The sequence below is a fragment of the Periplaneta americana genome, chromosome 12 (assembly GCF_040183065.1).
Source record: "Periplaneta americana isolate PAMFEO1 chromosome 12, P.americana_PAMFEO1_priV1, whole genome shotgun sequence".
Lineage (NCBI taxonomy): Eukaryota > Metazoa > Arthropoda > Insecta > Blattodea > Blattidae > Periplaneta > Periplaneta americana.
This window is the reverse complement of record NC_091128.1, coordinates 104538730-104560537: the sequence shown is the minus strand read 5'-3', so window position 1 is coordinate 104560537 and position 21808 is coordinate 104538730. Positions and strand designations below refer to the sequence as shown.

Sequence of the window (21808 nt, the reverse complement as noted above, 5' to 3'; positions counted from 1 at the left end):
TGGCGTTATAACACTCTTCAAATTACATTCTTTGCATACTTTCAATCTGTTAATGAAATATGGATTAATATTCTGGGCTAACTCATTGGAAGTCAAACATATGTTTGTTTTACAAAAGAAAGCCTTAGGAATAACGATAGATGTGCATAAAAGGTCATTATGTAAGAAGATTTTTCAAAATTCAGAGATCTTGATCTTACCTTGTGTGAATACGTTTTTTCCCTGGTGATGTTTTAATTAAAAAGCAAGATATTTTTAATATTAACCATAAAATTCATAATTTTAATACAAGATACAAATCAGATCTTCATTATGCCATCTGTTAGTCTCAGCTATTATAAAAAAAGGAATTCACTATTCATATTACTCATTTTTCTGTGCGCTGTCTAATTATATTACATCTTTGAAGAGCCAAGAGAAAGAGTTTAGAACAGATTAAAAAAAAAATCTCCATATCCATACCTTCTACTCAACTGATGAACTGTTTATTCTTATAAACTGAATTAATATACCTACTTACTATGTGTACTATATATTTTTGTATAATTTTTCATTTCTTCCAAATCTTAAATCTACAACACTGATGTAAGATCTGTGGAATGCAATAAATAAAATGAAAATGAGCCAAGCATAAAGGTCCAGACATTTATTGACTTAAAGTTGTCTTTATGTGAAAACACCAGTTGTAGTAGCTATGAAGGAGGTTGCGTTTTTGTGTGATAATACTTCGACACAGTATCAGTGTGATGCTTATAGAATGTTGGGATAAGGCACAGGAAGTATTCCAATATAGAACTCTGAATGTCATTGAGACTGAGTCAGTTGATAGTTTCTCGTCAAAGGAAACCTGCATTTGAACCAGAGCATTTAGTCGTCCCATCACAGAGCATGAAGGTCTACAGGGTGGTGAGATGGCACTAATGGCAGTAGGCATGTCAGTTCTATGTGTCAGCCATCTATATCTCCAAGGAAAAAACCTGTTACTTCTGTTAGAGGCTGAGTAAACTCCAGGACTTTAGTGCGGCCAGAAGGATTAGATCAATGTAAAAAATCCATAATTCCATCCACCATTATGCCTTAATCCTGAGCACTTAATGTGAGATTTGTGGGATAGATTTCTTCAGAATACTTTAGTTTCCAATGTCATTCTTATTCCATCATTGCTGTAGTAGGATTATATCTTATAATCTTTGAATAATAGGATACTAAAGATTTTTTTTTACTTGGTTATTTAACAACACTGAATCAACGACTAGGTTATTTAGCATTGATGGAATTGATGATAGCAAGATGGTATTTGAGGAAATGAGGCACAGGATTTGCCATAGATTACCTGACATTCGCCTTATGGTTGGGAAAAACATCTGAAAAAACTCAACCAGGTTATCAGCCCAAGCAGGAATAAACCTACGGCCAAGTGCAACCCCAGATCAGCAGACAAATGCGCTACTGCCTGGGCTACACCGGTGGCTCATTAAAGATTTACCATCATATTTGGTGGGCTTCTATTTTGATTTGGGAGAGAATCATTATCTGAATGGCTAGGACATTGGCTCTCTGCACTGGAGACCTGGGTTCAAAACTTCGACAATCTAAATGGTATTTGTGGTTGGCAAAGATGGTATTTGATAGATTTTCGTGGGTTGTTGTCATTATCGTCGTCATTCAATGTAAATGCATTTCCATACTGAAAATCAATCGTGATAACAGCTATGTTTAGTATTAGGTTTGGTTTTATAGTTGCAACTGCTTTTCTCCAGATGTTGTCATTCAGGCTCTCCCAGACTTTGCTAGCCTGTCATTGTCGATTCGAATGTGAAGTTCATTGCCCTTGATGACAAGGATGATAGGTGTAGATAGAGACTAGCAAAGTTGTATTTTTTTATGGATAAGAAAAGTAGATAAATTGTTTCAAGTTCCTCTTATTGAAACAGGGTTCTTCTGTGTGCCATAAATCTACAACGTGAGATTTCTTTTTGGAAAAAAGGTCATGGTTAGGATGCCATTGCCTTCCGAAAATTTTTATTCTCTGCTGAGTTTGAATCCTCGAACCTTGGATCAATTATGACAAGTATAGAAGCTATTCGACCACAAAGTTGTTAGAACACTCTATTTTCAGAGACCACTCTCATGTTTAATTAATTATACTGCAAATGTATTTTATGTCATTTTAAAGAAATTAATATCTTTCGACAGTTACATAGAGGTTATACTTATCAGTTTGAGAAGCCCTGGTATAGAATGTGTTGTTTACAAAGTGTGGAAATTTAGTTCATGGCATTTTGAATAAACTGACAACTGATACAGGTTATTTAGAATAATCATAAAAACGACTATCTCGAAGGAATTGTATATTTATATACAGGATTAGTTGTACTTCTTGTTACGAATTATTTTGAAAGCCCAGTGGTGACGAGGTATGGAAGATCTGGGGAGCCCCATTGTTAAGAGAAATTTCTACTTGATTTTAAAAATACTCATGTATTGCACTTAGAGGAATACTGAAAGAACTTCTTAAAAGTTTACGATGAAAAGGAAGGAATCTGCTCTGGTTCTAATAAAGGTGATTTACATACAGTGAATGATTGCAAATTAATTATCTTTCATTTGCTCTATAATTTATGTGTTTACATTACAGGAATATTTTCATTCGGTGATCTTTCTCGTTCGAAAGAAATCTTGTCAAAGAAATTTATTGTTATTGTAAGTGCAGTAAAAAAGGTAAAAAGGTAAAGGTATCCCCGTAACATGCCATGAAGGCACTTGGGGGGCATGGAGGTAGAGCCCCATGCTTTCCGTGACCTCGGCACTAGAATGAGATGGTGTGGTCGGCACCATGCTCTGACCGCCTTTTACCCCCGGGAAAGACCCGGTACTCAATTTTATAGGAGGCTGAGTGAACCTCGGGGCCGTTCTGAAAGTTTGCCAACGAGAAAAAATCCTGTCACCACCTGGGATCGAACCCCGGACCTTCCAGTCCGTAGTCAGCTGCATTGTAAGTGCAGTACGTGTAATAATTTTAGAACAGGAATTATAACGAAGGAAATCTAGAAAACCTACATGATAGTAGATGACACTAGAGTAGAGGATGGTATACTGGAAACAATTTGTACTTGTACTTAGAAAATTATTTATCAAAAACACAATATCTGGTCTCTGTACTATTAGAACAGAACTAAATTCATTTTTATTCTCCGAAAAACTGAATGTGTGTTGAACTAAATTCATTTTTATTCTCCGAAAAACTGAATGAGTGTTTTCACAGAAGCTAAATGAATGCGAATTTTGTTTTATATACAGGTACTGATAATGGTCAGAACCCCAGTGAAAGTGAACATACACATCTGCTTTCATTTAGATGTTTACATACAACGAATTCTTATGTTGCTGTATGTAAACTCACCTTAATGCACCTAATATATTTCTGATGTTTAAATGTTGACTTTCCTAAATAGAAGAACATTAGTAATTTTACAACATCGACTACTGTATTTATGCAAATTTGTACAAGTTTAGTGTCATATAACTTACTTCAGCCATACATTTTCTAAATTAAATCAAATATCAGAAGTTTTGAATTACGAAGAATGTCTCTTGTGTAGAGTCGAAAAAAATGAAGCTTATCTTTAATTTTGATTCATATTAAATTATTTTATTTAGGTATAACTCTTAATGAAAAACTGTAAATGAAAATATTCACAACATGGTAAAGTGACGTAATTGTTGCAAAAAGAGTTCAAACATGTAAGTATATGCCACTTCCATGATATAGTTTTTTTATACTAATAATGGCTTGTATTTTTCTTTACAGAGTAACTTGAGTGGTCACAAAAACATAATTGGTTACATCGATTCAAGTCTTACTCATACAGGAAATGGTGTATATGAAGTTCTGTTGTTGATGCCATATTGTCGAACCCATGTTCTGCAGATGATGAATGGAAGGTAATTACAATACTTACATTTATTCTTCTTCTTTTGCATCACATACTGTATAATGTAATGTAGGTATATAAAAAAAGTTTTAGCATAACTAGCCAGAGGTGAACTCTAATGATGTTATTTTGATACTCATTTGATTTGAAAATCTTGTGACTCCTGAAACTCCCTGATGTTTACTGGACATGTGGTCGTAAAACATGTGCATGTCATGAACGACCAACTTTTACTCCTACTTTTGTTTGCGTTTCTGCTGGAACTCTTGCCTGGACCAACTGCTGCCAAATTGATCCTTTGGTTTTTCCAGTGTTTCCACTTGATTTCGAACGTTTGCTTTTAAGCATAAATTTGTTACTTGAAAAGATTATATGGCAATGAAAATCAGTCCATTGTGCATAACCTTTCGAAGTAAATTATTTGTATATTGTTAGTTCATCATCTCTTATTTAAATTAACCTTTAGGGAACAGACATAATTTAATTTTCCTTCATTGTATTAGTTTAATTTTATATACAGTGAGACAGATTAAATCATTCTTGTTATTATTTTATCATATCAAGGAGTGTTGTTACATGAAACTAAAGTATAATTTGCTCTTAGGGTTGCTAAGCATGTAGATAGATTTTACTATGATGTACCGAAGTACGTATGGAGTTTCACTGCAGTAATTGTGTGTTTCCATGTGGTGAAAGTAGAATGGAGAAAAATTCTCCGGGATTCGAACCTGGGTTTCCAGCTTTACGTGCTGGTGCTTTATCCACTAAGCCACATCGGATTCAAGTCCCGATGCCGGACTAAATCCCTCTCATTTTTGAATTCTACCTACTGTGTTTCCCTTCGTTGCCTACCCTTGTGTACCGTGTCACAGTATGTGTGACAGTAGACACAATGTCCAACTACAAGTACAGAGGTGCACTCATTACTAGTGACTAAATGGCTGGGGTCCGATGGAACATGGTGCTGTCTTGTGGCTTATTGGAAAAAGCGCCAGCATGTAAAGCTGGAAACCCAGGTTTGAATCCCAGTGCTGGAGAGAATTTTTCTCCATTCTACTGATTCTTCACCATATGGAAACGCAGAATTACTGCACTGAAACTCAATATGTATGCCTTCGATACATCATAGTAATATGAGAAAGTGTAAGTAATCACTTTGTGATTGGAGATGGCGCCAACAGGAGCAGTGGATGTGTGTTTGCTCATGTTGTGTTTATCCTATGTGTTGCATTAATTGATGATCTTGGTCCCATGCCATGCTGGTTATATGACAAGAGAATTTCGTTGCTTGAACTAAAGATGGAAAGTAAGGTCTGAATGTTCAGTCCTTTATGGTAGGTGGTAGTTAACAGAGATATTTATGTTATAGTGTTTTACTGATGCATTTTAAAAACTTTTTTGTACTTACTTTTTGTTCCTATCTTTAATCAGAGTTTGCAGTAACAATATTTTATTGGATGTTTTCAGATTGCAATCTGGCTTTACTGAGACTGAAATTCTGCAAATATTCTGTGATATATGTGAAGCAGTTTCCCGGTTACATCACTGTCAGACTCCAATAATTCATAGGGATTTGAAGGTAATTTGACTTGTATTTCATTACAGCAGAGTGATCATATTTCTTTTACAATTTGTACACTTCTCATGTAGGAAAATAAATCTGAATCTTAATTGAGAAACAGAATTAAATGAAAGTCTCAAAACAGTTTCAAGTTTCAGCCATACTTCTTGCTTCCTAGTAAGTGTTTAGTTATCAGTAGGACGCGGATTTTGAAGACCTAAAAAAAAAAAAAAACCCCTAAAAATGACCTATAAAATGATCCAAAAAATGTTAGAAAATTATCTAAAAATAAACAATTCTATACATAAGTAGTCAATATCTTACCTTAAATTAAGAGCTCTTCAGACTGACTATGGTATTCCCATACAAAAGTATAAAATTTCCCAAACAAACACAAATTTCCCCACAATCTACAGTATGACCTACAATTAATAATTAATTAGGCTATAATTAAATGACAGCTGTGAACAGTATGGATTGAAGATAAATGTCAACAAGACGAAGACCATGATCGTAGGAAGAAAAATAAAGAAGGTAAACTTGCGAATTCTAAATGAAGCTGTAGAGCAAGTGGACAGCTTCAAATACTTGGGTGTACTATAAGCAGTAACATAAACGCTGCCAGAAGTCAAAAGGAGAATAACAATGGCAAAGGAAGCTTTTAATAGAAAAAGCATCTTCTGCGGACCTCTGGAGAAAGAACTAAGGAAGAAACTAGTGAAATGCTTTGTGTTAAGTGTAGCATTGATGGTGCAGAAACATGGACATTACAACAAAGTGAAGAGAAGCGACTAGAAACATTTGAAATGTGAAAATGGAGAAGGATGGAGCATGTGAAATGGACAGACAGAATAAGAAATGAAGCTGTGTTGGAAAGAGTGGGTGAAGAAAGAACGATGCTGAAACTGATCGGGAAGAGGAAAAGAAATTGGCTGGGTCACTTGTTGAGAAGAAACTACCTTCTGAAGGATGCACTGGAAGGAATGATGAACGGGAGAAGAGTTTGTGGCAGAAGAAGATAGCAGATGATAGATGACATTAAAATATATGGATCATATGCAACGATTAAGAGGAAGGCAGAAAATGGAAAAGACTGGAGAATGCAGGGTCTGCAATGAAAGACCTGCATTGGCGAGAACACTATGAATTAATGAATTAAATGTTTAACTACAATAAAAGAGAAGGATAAATGTATCACTCACCAAATCTCACCTCCATATCTTGCATAGTGAATACCAATGGTGAAGACTAAAATGGACATTTATGACTTAAAAGAATCTGCAGTTCAATTCTTTTGTTTGGAAGACAGAGCATACAAAACTCATTCGAGAGCTTCATCTCCTACTCTATTTCTCTTTTTCCTTTTGACATCACTTACTATCGAGAATATCCTTTCAGATTTCTTATTCGAGTGGGTAGGGTCAGTACTAATTTTGCGAGTTTTCCTATATTGGGAAAGTTTAGTTCGCATTGAAGTCTTAAGCTTAAATGACTAAAAAAATCACCTTAAAATTTAAAAACTGACCAAAAAATGCCTCGAAATTAAAAAAAAATGACCAAAAAATGCCCTCAAAATAAAAAAAAAAAAAAGATAAATTCTAAATTTCTGTAACCAGCAGCTTGTATCCAGGATTTATGTATTTATGGGCATTGCAAAGGATGTAAAGAAAAAAAGATGATATGTCATCAAAATTCACGTGCAGGTTATCAATGTCACTTGACTATACATACATATTCACAGAATTTTGTGAAGCCATGATGATTTTAATAGATATTTCACTGATGGTAGAATCATCTGCAACTGAAAGTAGAAACTATAGGCAAACAATACATTTACTTTCTTTTTTCCTTTTTGTTATTTTTATTTTTTTATTATTTATTTTTGTTATGATATTAGTGTCGTAAGGTTTAATCATAAACCATAACATTAGCGTGGTATAGGATCTAGAACCCAGAGGAATATGTACTTCGAATTTTCTTGTTATGAAAAATATATTGCCCTCAGGGTTTGAACTTCCAATACTTTGGGTCTAGAGACAAGTACCTCCTCCTCATTAATTTCACAGCCGAAGTTGAACCGCGACTTCCCTCCAGGCTTTTCTGTTTTTGGCAGTCATCCACCATCCTTTAATTCTAAATTTTCTCAGGTCTTACAAAACTCCATCCATCCATCCATCCATCCATCCATCACAGTCTTGGTCGTCCCATATTCTGTTTTCCTTCATGCTTATTCTCCATGACTTTCTTGTGGATTCCATGCTCAGTAATTCATTGCACATGTCCTGTCTACCGCAATTTTGAGACTCTTATGGATGCAATAACATTAAAAGACTTATACAGTGGCACTGTTTTCTTTAACCATGTGGTTTTATTTTCCCATCGCCCACCATTAGAAGCTTATCTGTGGTCATGCGGCCACCCGGTCTCCCGACACTGAAACATTTAGTATAGGAATTTGTACTTATCCAGCTCAAAGTAGATGTTGAATATGTCTCCCACCAACTGCTACACACTATTGACATCTTATGAAGCTGTTAATTACTTTAAGAAGGTCTGCTTCAGTGATTGATTCGATTTTAGCTCTTATATAGTACTTGTACTTGAGTGGAGTGTAGATAGAACTACGAGAGATCCAATTTTTGATGGTGAAAACTGGAAGTATGTGTAATAAATACTTCCTGAGATATAAATTGTTTATTTTAGGTTCTTTTCTTTCAGACAGTTAGTATTAATTTAGGAAAATAAACTCAGAAACACTGTTCGTGAATGAAACTTCTACAATCTCAAAGATGCTCCTGATTGTTGTCGTGCACTTTCAGATAGTACAGTATTTACCTGTATATAAAACCATGTTGAAATAAGTAAAATGTAATAGGTACTGTTATTTCGTAATACCATAGTACTCTCAGAAGTATAAAATGTGCAATGGCAAAAGAGATTCATTCTTGTTTAGAATGTTGTAGAAAGGATTTAGAAAAATTCTTGCAAATGAGCTAAGCTCTTAAAAAATTTGGTAACATTTGTATTAATTGTTGATTATATCTGTTCTGTGAAGGTGGAAAATATTTTACTTGGTGACAGTGGTCACTATGTGCTGTGCGACTTTGGGTCTGCAACAGGGAAAGTGCTGAATCCTCAAGTACAAGGTGTTGCAGCTGTAGAGGAAGAGATAAAAAAGTATACAACACTCTCTTACCGTGCTCCTGAGATGGTTGACATGTATTGTGGCAAACCCATCACTACTAAGGCTGATATTTGGGTAAGTTTTGTTTTCTTTTGAGCTAATCTGGTGGTGACTTGTACATTCTCTTAAATGAATTACCTGTAAAAATAAACTGATTTTCCTACTGAGTTATAGTTTGTCTAGAAAAAAACTGTGGATGATGTTTTGGGCTTCAAAAAACCCCTCCATCTGCTTGTCTGTGACGAAAATTTTTGCTTGACAAATGGAAGAAATTTTGGTTTTTTAATTGTCCTTCTGTAGTTTGACAATTCTGACTAGTGAAATTTTTGCCTGGTTTTTTGAAGCCCTGATAATGGTCATATACTGTACATACACCTTGTTCTATGATACTGCAAAATGTTTTTAGTTCTGCTGTAGTTTTAGGCATTAGGGAGAGAGATTTTCTTCGGAAAATTTGTGTTTTCTTAATGTATGTAAACACTCAATATATTAAGGCTTGAATATATGTTATGGGTAAGAAGAGGAGTACCTGCTTCTAGAAATGGAAAGGATAGATCTAAAAAGAGAGAGAGAAGGGGAAAGTAGAAATGGAAGAGAGGTTGAGGAATGAGAGAAAAGGGCAAAGTGTGAGAAGATAGGAAAATAAAGAAGAAAGAGATGATGCAAAAAGGTAAAAGAGGAAGACATTAAGAAAGAACAGATGTTGGGGAAAGGAAAAAGGAAGAAGAGGAGAGGAAAGATAAAGAAAGGAGAGGAAAGTGAAAGGGAGGATGGAGGTAGAGAAAGCAGAAAGAGGAAAAGGGGTTAACATACCGTCATACACACACAAACATATTTGGATTGGCAATTTAGTGAAGTCAGGCTTTTATATGTTCAATGTGCAGGAAATGCAGATGTTCATTATGTTAAAAAAATATTTACTACTAGATTCTAATAGGCAGAGAAAATAAAATTGCTGTAGATGACATTCTCATAGTATAGGTCTTGAAAAGAGATTTGTATTATTTCATAATTAACATTTCTACCATATAGTAAGAATCAATGAGTATTCTTGATATAAGTTTCATTATTTCATTGCACATTTGGATACATGAATTGAAATACAGTATTTATTACGTGAAGTATTTGGTGTCTAATGTACGAATACTTATTAATTAATAATAAATTTAAGAATAAATTGTTTTTATTTGGATCTGTATTAGATTTTTTAGATGGTATCATTAAATGCTTTGTTGTTGAGTTACTAACCATCTGTAACTTTCGATTTCAGGCTCTTGGCTGTTTGTTATACAAGTTGTGTTTCTTCTCATTACCTTTTGGAGAGAGTACACTAGCTATTCAGAGTGGCAACTTTACAATTCCTGATAATTCAAGATATTCCAGAGGGATGCACTGTCTGATTAGTAAGTAGCTGCTCCTGCTAAACTTTACAGCCTTTGGAGAGTCTTGGTTTCTGAATAATTTCAGCCCATTCTTCTCAGATAGTAATTTTTGTCTTCATTTTGATATTCCTATTGGACATTATCAATCCACATTTTCATAAGCTTACCTTTGTGTACATTTTTGTGATGTTCGTCTTTGATGCACCTCTTTTCTAGCATTTTTATTTATTTATTTATTTATTTATTTATACTGGCAGAGTTAAGGTCATAGGGCTTTCTCTTACACTCTACCAGGCCACAAAGTATACTAGCAGTGAACAGAAAGTTAAAGAACAGAATACTAACATATTACGAAAATAATACTTACTTACAAATGGCTTTTAAGAAACCCACAGGTTCATTGCTGCCCTCACATAAGCCCGTCATCGGTCCCTATCCTGTGCAAGATTAATCCACTCTCTATCATCATATCTCACCTCCCTCAAATCCATTTTAATATTATCTTCCGATCTACATCTCAGCCTTCCCAAAGGTCTTTTTCCCTCTGATCTCCCAATTAATACTCTATATGCATTTCTGGTTTTGCCCATATGTGCTACATGCCCTGCGCATCTCAACAAAATCGACATTAAACAATATGAAAATATACCATAATAGAAAAAAAGAAAGTAAAATACAGCTCTAAAGATTGGAATATAATAAGCAACTCAGTTAGTTCAAATAATTACCAAAGAAAACATAAGGAAAAATACAACAAATGGAATGTAATAAAAAAAAAAGAAAATTATGAAATTTAAATAAAATCCACAATAAAAAGACTATGATAATAAATTTATCTGATGATCAAACTAAAAAAAATACAAAATTGTCGCAGAGAAAATGGCTTATAATTGAAGGGAATCTGAATTGTAAAGGTGCAGTTTTATTTATTTTTGGAACTAGATAATGTCCGACAGTATCTGACATGCTGTGGTGGAGAGTTCCAGAGATGAGCTGCAGAGACGGTGAAGGATGAAGAGTAGAAGGATGTTCTGTGTTTAGAAATGAAGAGTGATACGGTGTTGTGAGCGAGTATCATTTTCGTGATATGAGAAAAAGTGTTGAAAACGAGAAGCTAAGTAACTAGGATTAGAGTTCTGAAGAATATTGAAGAGTAACTTGAGAGAGTGAATAGTTCTTTGCTCTTTATCGGACCCAGGATAGTATGTCTGTGAAATTTCTGGTACTGAATCACTACCACGTAAAAAAAATTCTGGGAACTATACGAACTAACAAAGAAGAAATGGGAGGGGGAAAGGAGAGCATGTGCCTAGCATCTTTGTATCTCTTAAAAACTATGAGATCAGTGTGTATTCAGTGAAGCTTACTAAGTGATATCATTATATAACTTATTGTTGTAATAGTAGCAGTACTGATGATAGCAGTAAAAATTACAGTACAATCTCAACCTCATTTTAACTTTCCCGTTTTTGAGGAATGTTTCAAAAGTCTTTGCAAAACTAGGTCATAAAAACAGTGTAATGATTCCCACCTTTAAGGAACTATACTTTAAAGAAAATTCCGTTTGTGAGTAATAGACTATATAGTTCAATGAATTTGCGAATATGCAACCAATTGTAACGAAATTCCAAATCTTTCCAAATGCTTAAGTTCAATTTTTTATGCTAGGTACGATCACACCAGTGTGGCACTAGCAACAACACATTGCAATCGATTGTATGCATCAATGTCTTGATTGAATGCAATTAAGCTTGTAGAAATGTTATATGTGGACATAAGAAAATTGTGAATTTCATTGCAGTACTTAAAAGTATGTTGTTGTGATTTTGTGAAAATGTGTTGTTGTTATCCAATGCTGGGCTTTGGTAACGAAGCCATTAGCGCTCTTGATCTTCATCTTTTGTGAAAATATTACATTGTGTATTGTGAGAGTTTATTGTTAATGTGTGTTTACTAATAGTCATTTTAATGGATATCCAGACTATGTAACTGTAATACAGTTAAATGCCCTAAGAGTGTTATATTTTCCTTACTTTATTAAGTGAAAACTCCCTTTATAAAACCCATCTAAAGAAAAAATAATTAGTCTCCCTTGTTTGAAAGGGATTATACTGTAGTAATATTAATGTGGAAAATCTGTCCATGTTTAGGAGAATGGTGACTCAATTAACATACTATTTTATATCTGACGTACAGTCCCTTTATCTCTTGTTTTTACCAATCATGACAGCTTTTCTCACAGTGTATCACCACCCCTCAATATAAACAATGTTATTGTGGACAAGCAATAACAAATTTAAGTTTCAGGTTCTCAAGGAAAGACAAAGTTTAATTCAGAAGGTAATGATCAGACTTTATCAGCTTGAAACATTCTTTAAAAATTTCTCAGCTACTTGATTCTTCTTAATAATGATTATTGATTATAATTAGAATTTTAATTTAATCATACACAACATATGAGCTTGAAAACACTTTTCAAAACAGATCTTAAATTTTGCACATCTATGTACGTTATCCCTGTGATGAGGTCATTGCCTTGTAATGTCAGTATCTGACAGAAAAACAAATATTTTCTTTTAGCTCAGAAATTGGCAAATAACCTGCGTATTGGAAAATTATAATTGGTGTCCCCTGAGTTTTGTATTCAAATTCATTTGCTGGAAATTCTGTATTTTGTGATTCTCTTGTAGTAAAGAGTATTAACTTATTACATATTTTGTCGTATTTTAAAAATAAAACATGATAATAAAGTAATTTATTTTCGTTTCTAATTGCAGGATATATGTTGGAACCAGATCAAGATAAACGTCCAGACATTTTTCAAGTTTCCTGTATAGCCTTTTCTGTTTTTGGCAAAGAATGCCCAGTTCAAAATTTGCATGTAAGTACTTTAAATTAATATTAGAGTATGAGTTATTGTTTTACCATGGCATCTTGAATAATAAAAAGTTGAAGCAAAATTTGGTCAACTTGAATGGAGTGACAGATAGTAGGGCATAATTGTGTGTTATAATTTACAAGAAGTGCTTTTGTGATTACAGATTTTAATAATTCTGTTATAGTTGAGCTTTAGTGGTGTTGAATGGCAAATCAAATTATTATGGTATGGTCAAAAGTTGTTCCAGTTATTGACTATGAAAGTTACTGCTGCCTGCTTAGTTAACATGTCTTTGTGTGCGATTTCATTTTGCCTTATTAGCTAAGTGATAACCATTACTGTTGTGAATCTTGAGGTCCTCGTTCATATTGAAGCATGTCTATAAAAACTGGGCCAAAGTAATAATTCTTCACATACACACGCACACACTTTTTTTTGTCTTGTTACTTTTACATTAAAATTATGACTCTAATTTATTTATTTATGGATGTGATTTTCAGCTGTTTAAACAAAAGAATGTATTGCATTACTGTGAGCAGTTCTATCTTGACACTGTTTGCTTATCCAAAATCACCAAACCTGCATTGATTACTTGCAAATAGTAATCATTACTTCAGTGTTATACAGTCAGAGCACACAACATAGTGCAATTGACAAAGTCAGTAATAAAAAGTAAACAACAAAACAATAAAATTAATTCAAAAACTCTCAACAACGTTGGCATTAAAAAACTCATTAATTTCATAAAATGGTTTGTTGATTAACCACCCAGAGACAAGTCTGTTAAAAGACTTCCTTTCCAGATTAAAATGATATCTCGGAAATTTATTTGATATTTTTAACGACATAATAAAATAATTATTCATGGTTTTAGTTAGCCTACACTTAGGTATGTCAAAAAGGTCACGGTTTCTGGTGTTGAATATAACTGAATATACTGAATTACTTCATTAAGATGTTGATGGCAGATCCATTCTCGTTTTTGTGATAATGCTAACTCAAAAATAGTCACTTTTTAATATCACAGATATTTCTCAGAACAGAGAAAACATGTAATTGTTCAGTAGTTAAAGGTTGCAATGTTATGTCCTTTCCTTCTATGAGATAAGAAATGTTCCTTTAAATGTAAATACAGATTAAGAATAATGTTGAGACAGCATTGCTTACAGTAAGATGCTGCATTAAAGAAAGAAGCAATAGATTTTTTCCTCTGTTAGAGAAACATATCCATAAGTTATAGCAATAATTCTAAACTTAAAATAATATGACAAAAATAAATAGAAAAACTAGATGGGGCTCGAAATAGGTACTTTTTCATTATCAGGTTGGTATTTAAGTTTTGAGTTACCGAAATTATTTGGTACAAGTGGAAAAAAGTAGGTATATTAAACAAGGAAGTGGCATATTGTAACTTTCACTATGAATAACTACAATCTTTGAGCATTGTGTAAATTGACTTTGTTATAATGCGAGTCATTCAGTAAGTAGTGCACCACATTTTTTTTCTCATTCAAGGTTTGTTTTACTGCAATTGCAAATATACATTGTTATTCCTCAATTCACTGGCTACTAATATCAATTTTTACATATAATCTCTATGCAAATCTGTGACCTTACACCACCTAGAAGTAGGGAGTGTATGCCATCGCAGTACCACTCTGCTGCTGTTCCTCCCAGCCATGTTTTCACTTAGGCTATGGCCTCCTCATCACTGTCATATTGCTTCCTGTGACTTGCATCTTTCAGATGACCAAACAGATTGAAGTTCTGAACTTTAGGGTGGATGAGGAAGGACAGTTCATTCAAGTTTTATTATCTCTTGGTGGATGTGCAAGCTTGTATGGGACCACACATTGTGATGATGAAGGAGAATTATTTTGCCATTTTCATGGAAACAAACGCACTAAATCGTCTCTTAAGTTTCTGTAGAGTTTTGACGTAAACATCTGAGTTTGTTTCACCAGCAGACAATATTTATTGTTTCATCAGCAGAATTACCCTTCAGAATGTTGCAGCCATGACCAGTCATTATCTCCATAGACATCAAGTACCTGTGCTTGTTTGCAGTGATTTCCTTTTCTCAAAAAGACATTCATGCTCTGCTTTGCATGTACTTCGCCATTTTGAACACTAACTACATCACTGCTATTTAACGAAAAATGATTAAACTACTTGGGAGTTAAGAAGGAAGGTTTCAAGATGTTGTATTTAAATTTTGTTCTTTTACAGTGAAAAACGGCCGAAAATAAAAATTGTGGTACATTACTTATTGAACCATGTAATACTTCGTTTTAAGTCATGAACTTCCACCCGAAAAAGAAAAAGCAAAATTGATAATCTCCTCTCTTTGTTAATGTATTCTCTTACATAAGCCCAAAACCCAATTGTGTACCTATACAGTCATATACATAACAGAATCAATTATTTCCTGAACCAGTAATCGCATGTACTTTTATGACTGTCCTGTACCAGAGGTTGTAGAACTTGGACTAGAAATCGTAACCAAGAGTAATAGTAATTCTTGAGATAATTAATTTCTCTGAGGAATAGCTTTTTAGTTGATAGTAAATATACTTTTCCACTTGTGAATTTATTATATGTACAGTAATACAAAAAATCATTAAAAATCGTCTGCCTTTATTTGAAGTAACTCACCATTGTGTGTTGTTCTGAAATACAGGCTTAATTATACATTCATATGAATCATTCTCAGAAAAAATTGTCTTGGACAGTATGAATATTCACAGAAGTGTTCAATAGGGTAGCAAAAATTACTGCACACAGACAAACAACATGCTAAAACCAACTTCTAAGGTATTGGTGATGCTGAAAGTGTGTGTTTCCTTGAAAATATCGAAATAGATTTTTGTATGTCTTTACACTCCATACAGTGAAAGGAAAATAGAAAGTTGTTCTTGGAGTGTGATGTTATACAAAATAAATGGTTTAATTTTTGCTTTTTAAAATTAAGAAAGTTCTTAAAAGTGGTAAGATATTATATTCGAGTAAATATAGTGAATTCCTCTGGAAATTAGCAGTCTCTTGGATTGTTGTGGTATAGGTTATAATGAACTTTTTATTTTCACTACAGAAAACGCCTGTGCCTGTATTGGATCAGCTGCCTTGCCCTCAGCTTGATAGTGAAGCAAAACGTACATCTGTAAAAGTTACAAAGCAGACAGTTGCTCCAGTAGTGGAAGGTACTAGTGTTGCTCCACGGCAGCGTCCTAAGGGTGGCCAGCCACTTCCTGTTGGTGTACTTCCAATTCCAATAGCTTCTTCTCAAGTTGTGTCGGCAGGGCCAACTCGTCGACAGGCTGCACATCTTCCTCTTCCTTCCCTTTCTCAGTCGCCAGTTTCAATGAATGGTGCACCAGCAGCAACAAGTGAACCTTCACCACCTGTTACCTCAGTTCCCACTAGTACGTCGTCTGGTTCCAATACCCACCAGGCACCAGTTCAATCAGTACCTTCCTCAAATTCACATCAGCATCCTCCCACACTGCCATATCCTAACCAAGCAACTCCTGTACAACAAACTTTCTTCCCTTCTCCAGTTGCAACTTCTGTGAACTTTGACCCAAGGGTGGCAGGCAACCCTTCTTCAAGTCATTCCAGTGTGGCTGCAGCTTCTGTTCAGGGCCATGCCACAGCACCAGTGAAGACAACCAAGAATAGCAAAGAGTCTTTGGAATCATTGTTCCCAACATCAGGTAAATAGGCATTGACATCTCTAGTTACGATCTTATATATACATGTAAAGACCCAGAAACAAAATTTGGACCACATAATTTTACTAAGTTCCGAATACAACACATTGCGCATGTGCAGTTAACAAGAACGCCTAAATGTATGCTACTTATGGACAATGTTACAAACCTTTTTGCCTACATAGAGGACTGCTATCAAGACCCAGTCCATTTTGTAATTCTGTACCTGTAAATACGATTTAGAATTCCTCAATGGTCTGAGTTTGCTCTCAGATCCTACTGGTACAGTTTATTCCTTTGTTCAGGTCTGTGTACTGGTCAGTGTGTGTTCTATGTTGTTGTCCTATCTTTAGGGGGCATTATTAATTGGCGAATAAAAACATGGAATATCTGTATAAAATTCTGTTAATATGGGGATAAGAGTGGTAAAAAAAAAATAGTCAAGGGTCGTTAAAATAATGTTTTATTTGCCACTACCTGAAGTTTTTAGTAATCAATAAATTTAATTTTTGACACATTTATTTGAAATTACAGACCTATTAAAAACACATTTAGGCCTAGTTGATACATTAGGAATATTTTTTTCAAAACAATTCAGTACCCATTCTTATAACAATATATATAATATATATATATATTAAATTAATGATTAATAAAAAAAAAAAACAAAATAAAAAATAAGCAAAACTCCATCCCTGTTCATCACTGAACAATAAAAATCGACACGAATTTAATTAAATTCTTCTGAGTGTTTGCTTAAAATAGTAAAAGAGCATTGTCTCCAGATTTTATGGAAGAAATGTGATTCTGTTATCTGAAAGTATATTGGAAATAGAAGAGAGAGGCCTCTCTGAATCTACATTTTAAACTGAGATATGAAGTGATTGGAGACATTTCAAAGCTATAAGCTATAAGCTTGTGATCCTCTAACATTCCCCTAAGCACATCCAAAAGCAAGTACTGAAGATTTTACTTCAGTCTGAAGTTAGAAATAGGATTTAAAGAAAGTCCTTTTGTTTACTGATTCTAGGATGGGAGCATTCTTAATTATCTCAGCATGAGATCAGTAAATACTGGCAATTCTTAGCTGAGGCAAATAAAACAAAGCTGAAAGTGATTAAAAAATTTGACGCACAGTCTTTTTTAGTAGCATGTCAGTCAATTTTGCTCTACAGCTTTGAATTGCTTCACTACGCTAACCTCTGGTATGTCTGGTATCAGTTCCTCCATGATTGTCAAATACCTTGTTTCAACACTGACCTTTCCACCAACATGTACTCGCCAATGAGCTCATTCACTTTAGCACCACTTTGTGGGAAAGAGCATAAAATGAACCCTCAAAGTAAGTGATCATTTGATTGTCTCTGTAGTTGAAGTGCAATGCTCTTGTACAAAAGTTTTTAAAATGTCTAAATTCGCGTGAATTCGTGAGTAGTATGAGTATATAAGATATTTCATGTTAAATTAGATTTCGTCACTAAGCCAGGATTTCAAGTTTTTTTGCTACAATAAAATTACATATTAACAGTTAGGAACTATTTAAATACCTAATTTTACCTTTTACTATACATATTAACACTTTTTGCTTTTTCGTGGTTCAACATAAAATCGTGCCTCTCCTATCATCCTTCCAGTTTATGGAGTCCCAGGAGCATGTATTTCTGTCAAAATGTTGTTTTGTCATTTTTTATTTACTTCTTTCAGGTTTCCCAGATCCATTTCGGGATGATGGTGGGAGTGAGAACTGTCCACCTGCACCTCAGGGTCCCCCTCCTGTGCCTCCTCCTCCTTCACTAAACCTTCCTCTAACAACACCCAAGCCTGGTGCACACAAGCTAGAATCTGTGTCGCAGTGCATTGCAACTGCAACTCCTCCCAGCTCTCCTACACTGGCTCCTCCTAGAGGCCATCGACGCAACATGAGTGATACCTCAGCATTCAACAAGTATGTAATATGTGCACACATTTTTGTAAGATGTAAGTTGTTTTACGTGAAATTACCTGAAACTGAAAATAAAAATTAGCAAAGTGAATGTAATAATTCATACCTTCTTCATAAAGAAATGTTCACTTTTCAAGTAATGAAGAGCTGAAATAAATAGATAAAGAAATAAAGTAAATAAATAAAATACATAAATGAGCAAATGATTGAACTAATGAATGAAAAGAAGTGAAGGAATAAATAATTAAGTAGATGATTAAAAATGGATGTATGATTAAATAAGTGAAAGCGTGAAAAAATTATATTAATAAATAAACAAATAAGTGAATTAATGGTTAAATGAAGAAATTAGTGACGAAGTGAATAAATTATAAAGAAACGAATGAGTAAGTGAATTAATATAATGAATAGGTGAATGATAAAGTAAACGACTTTTTCCTTTGTTGTTAATGAACAAAGAGTTCACAGCATTTCGAAGATTAGCTCCGTCTACATTTTCACGTGGAAAAAAAAGGGACGTGAGAAGGGTATCCTACTCGTTGCAACCAGTTTTTCTGCTTGACTAATCATTGCTCTATTAGTGAAACTTTCCTAGTTCCGCGAAAATTGTCTCCGAGAAGGTTCTGTGGATAATTTTTTTTTTTCGGAGCGAATTGAAGAGTAAGAAGGTTGGGAATGATGTCATTAGATCTGCAAAGAATACAGAATTAATGTGGCAAGAAGTTTTTGCCAGTGAAATATGTAATTTTTCCAGCTTATAGTCTTTGGGATGGATGCTAGGTTCATACTGGTTGTTTAATGTTCATTTAAAAGGAGGAGCAGCAATGGTACGTTGTTAAGAAGAGATATAAGTTAGATTTCTTCCATTGCTGTTAATGAATAAGGAATTCACAACATTTTGAAGATTGACTCTATTGTAGTCTTCAGGTGAAAAATAAAAAGGGGTATGAGAATGGTATCCTCAATTGGGTCGTAACCCTATTTATACCTTTCCTTAACAATGCACCATTGCTTGCTCCCTCTTTTAGATCAAGTGAATAATGAAGACTTTAATGAATGTGTGTGCGTTTGTGTAAATAAATGAATAATTGATTAAATTAATCAATAAGTAAATAGTTAATTATATGGACAAGTGAAAGATAAAAAGGTATTGAATGAATGACTGAATAAATAAATATATCCCTGAGGTGTCTCAGTGGTTTCCCTTTGGTCTGTCATGCAGGCAGTCCTGGTTCGAGTCCTGATCTGGCCTGGAAATTTTAATTTGAAAAATCCATAGTGACATTTTTGGTGGACAAGGTTGCAGTTGGGTTTTTTTCGGGGTTCTACAATTTCCCCATATTAGGCTTCAACATCATTTTATCTGATCTCCAGTTATCATTCCATAGCATTCCCCAAAAGCTAGCTGGCCTAGGAATGAGTGGGATTGCGTGCCTGAAATCTGAATATGCACTGAACCTTAGTGTAGTTATTTGGTGTGGGTTGGGAAAGCACTTAACTTGAGGATAAGCACACTGAATCTCCTAGGTCAGAATGCTGATCATAGCACCCCCCCCCCCCTTTTAAATTCAATTCAGTTAAAAGAATAAATAAGTAACAATGAGTAAATGAACAAATAAATGAATGAAGGAAGGGTCAGTAAATGAGTAAATGAATAAATGACTGAATGAACATACTATCAAATAACTGAATAAATAGGAATATAAATAAATAAATGTCGAATTAAGTACATTAAATACCTGTAGGAAAAAGAATGTGCATAATGTAATATAATTATTTAAGAAGCTTATATTTTACTATAGTTACTTTGTTATTATGTTTATTTCATAGTGCAGTTGTGCTTAATACATTGTAATGATTAGAATGAGCTCTGCTCGAATGATTAGACCAATGCGACATGTATTTTATTATAGTATTGTCCTTATTGATTCAATTTACATCTTGTTACTATGATGGCAATTATTTTCTTGCAGAGTTTTTGCTAATGAGACAAGTCAGTTTCTGGCCCCATATGAAGCATCTGTCAAATCTCGTTCTGGCTCCAATTCACCACCAGAAAACGCCATTAATAATAGTTCTCGGGCGGTTGATGTTCCTGACAATCACAGACATCTAGTTGGAGTATCAGCATCTCATGTATGTATATAAATTAATTTGTAGCTGTTTAGAATAAAACAAAATATCTTGGGACCTAGTGTATGTGCATATTCTTAATTGAATGGCTGAAACATTTATTTTATTATTTATTTATGTATTTATTTATTCTGGTGTAGTTAAGGCCATCAGGCTTTCTCTTCCACACCATCAGAAATACAAATACAATAATATAAATAAAAAGAAAAATCACACCATAAACAAAGTAAAGTCACATAAAAGTATGCACGGGTTGCAGTCACACAAACTTTATATTAGTGATTAAGTATCATAATTAATTATACCCTAACTAATTAAGGGGACACGCTACTGAGATTTCTAATCTCCACAATTTTGAATGTAAGTTTTTGAAATTTTAAAATCGAATAGATGTTGATGAGTTACATGTGCACAATTATTTTCAAAATTTTATGTTGAAAAATGTACTCAGAAAAAAATAAAATATAAAAAAAGTGTTTATAATTTTAGTAAACAAATATCTGGGTCTCATATAAAAATAATTTGTTTCTAAAACTTTTAAAATGATGCTAAGACTACCTACAGTGAAATGGTGCATGGGTTTGTTCCTAGTCAATACAGTTCATCAGTAAAAAAAAATTAACTTTTAACATTGACCAAAATTGACGAAAACTCAGTAGCATGTCCCCTTAACGAACATAAACAAGAAACTTGCAATTTTAATGTAGAATAAAAACACAAATCAACGCTTCTAGCAATACCTAAAAACCATTAAATAAGGCAAAATTTTTCAATGTAATTTTGAATTGTGATGAAGTCTGGCAGTCCCTGACGTCATTAGGTAACGAATTCCAGAGGCGAGGTATTTCTACAGTGTAAGAGATGAGTATAAAGATGTTCTGTGATGAAGGATAGAAAGAAGTGCTTGATGCTGATTTAGAAGAGTTGTAAGAAATTGAAAGCGCGATAGCAGATAATTCGGAGTAGAAGTATGCATGATTCTAAATAGAAGAAACAGTGAATGTATTGTTCTTCGTTTCTTCAGATGCATCCATGAAAGTAACTGGAGGGAAGGTGTTATATGGTCAAATTTACGAGTATTGC

The 21808-nt window shown here is 34.0% G+C and overlaps 1 protein-coding gene across 1 annotated transcript in view; it reads left to right on the top strand.

Moving 5' to 3' along the window:
• The window catches only part of LOC138710744 (uncharacterized), a 112938-nt gene that overhangs the window by 32640 nt on the left and 58490 nt on the right, over nt 1-21808 (top strand). Inside the window, exons 3-10 of the mRNA XM_069841834.1 lie at nt 3812-3945; nt 5403-5514; nt 8552-8755; nt 9951-10083; nt 12840-12943; nt 16032-16653; nt 18355-18595; nt 20566-20728. Coding sequence (XP_069697935.1) covers nt 3812-3945; nt 5403-5514; nt 8552-8755; nt 9951-10083; nt 12840-12943; nt 16032-16653; nt 18355-18595; nt 20566-20728 — 1713 coding nt within the window. The remainder of the gene's footprint in view (nt 1-3811; nt 3946-5402; nt 5515-8551; nt 8756-9950; nt 10084-12839; nt 12944-16031; nt 16654-18354; nt 18596-20565; nt 20729-21808) is intronic.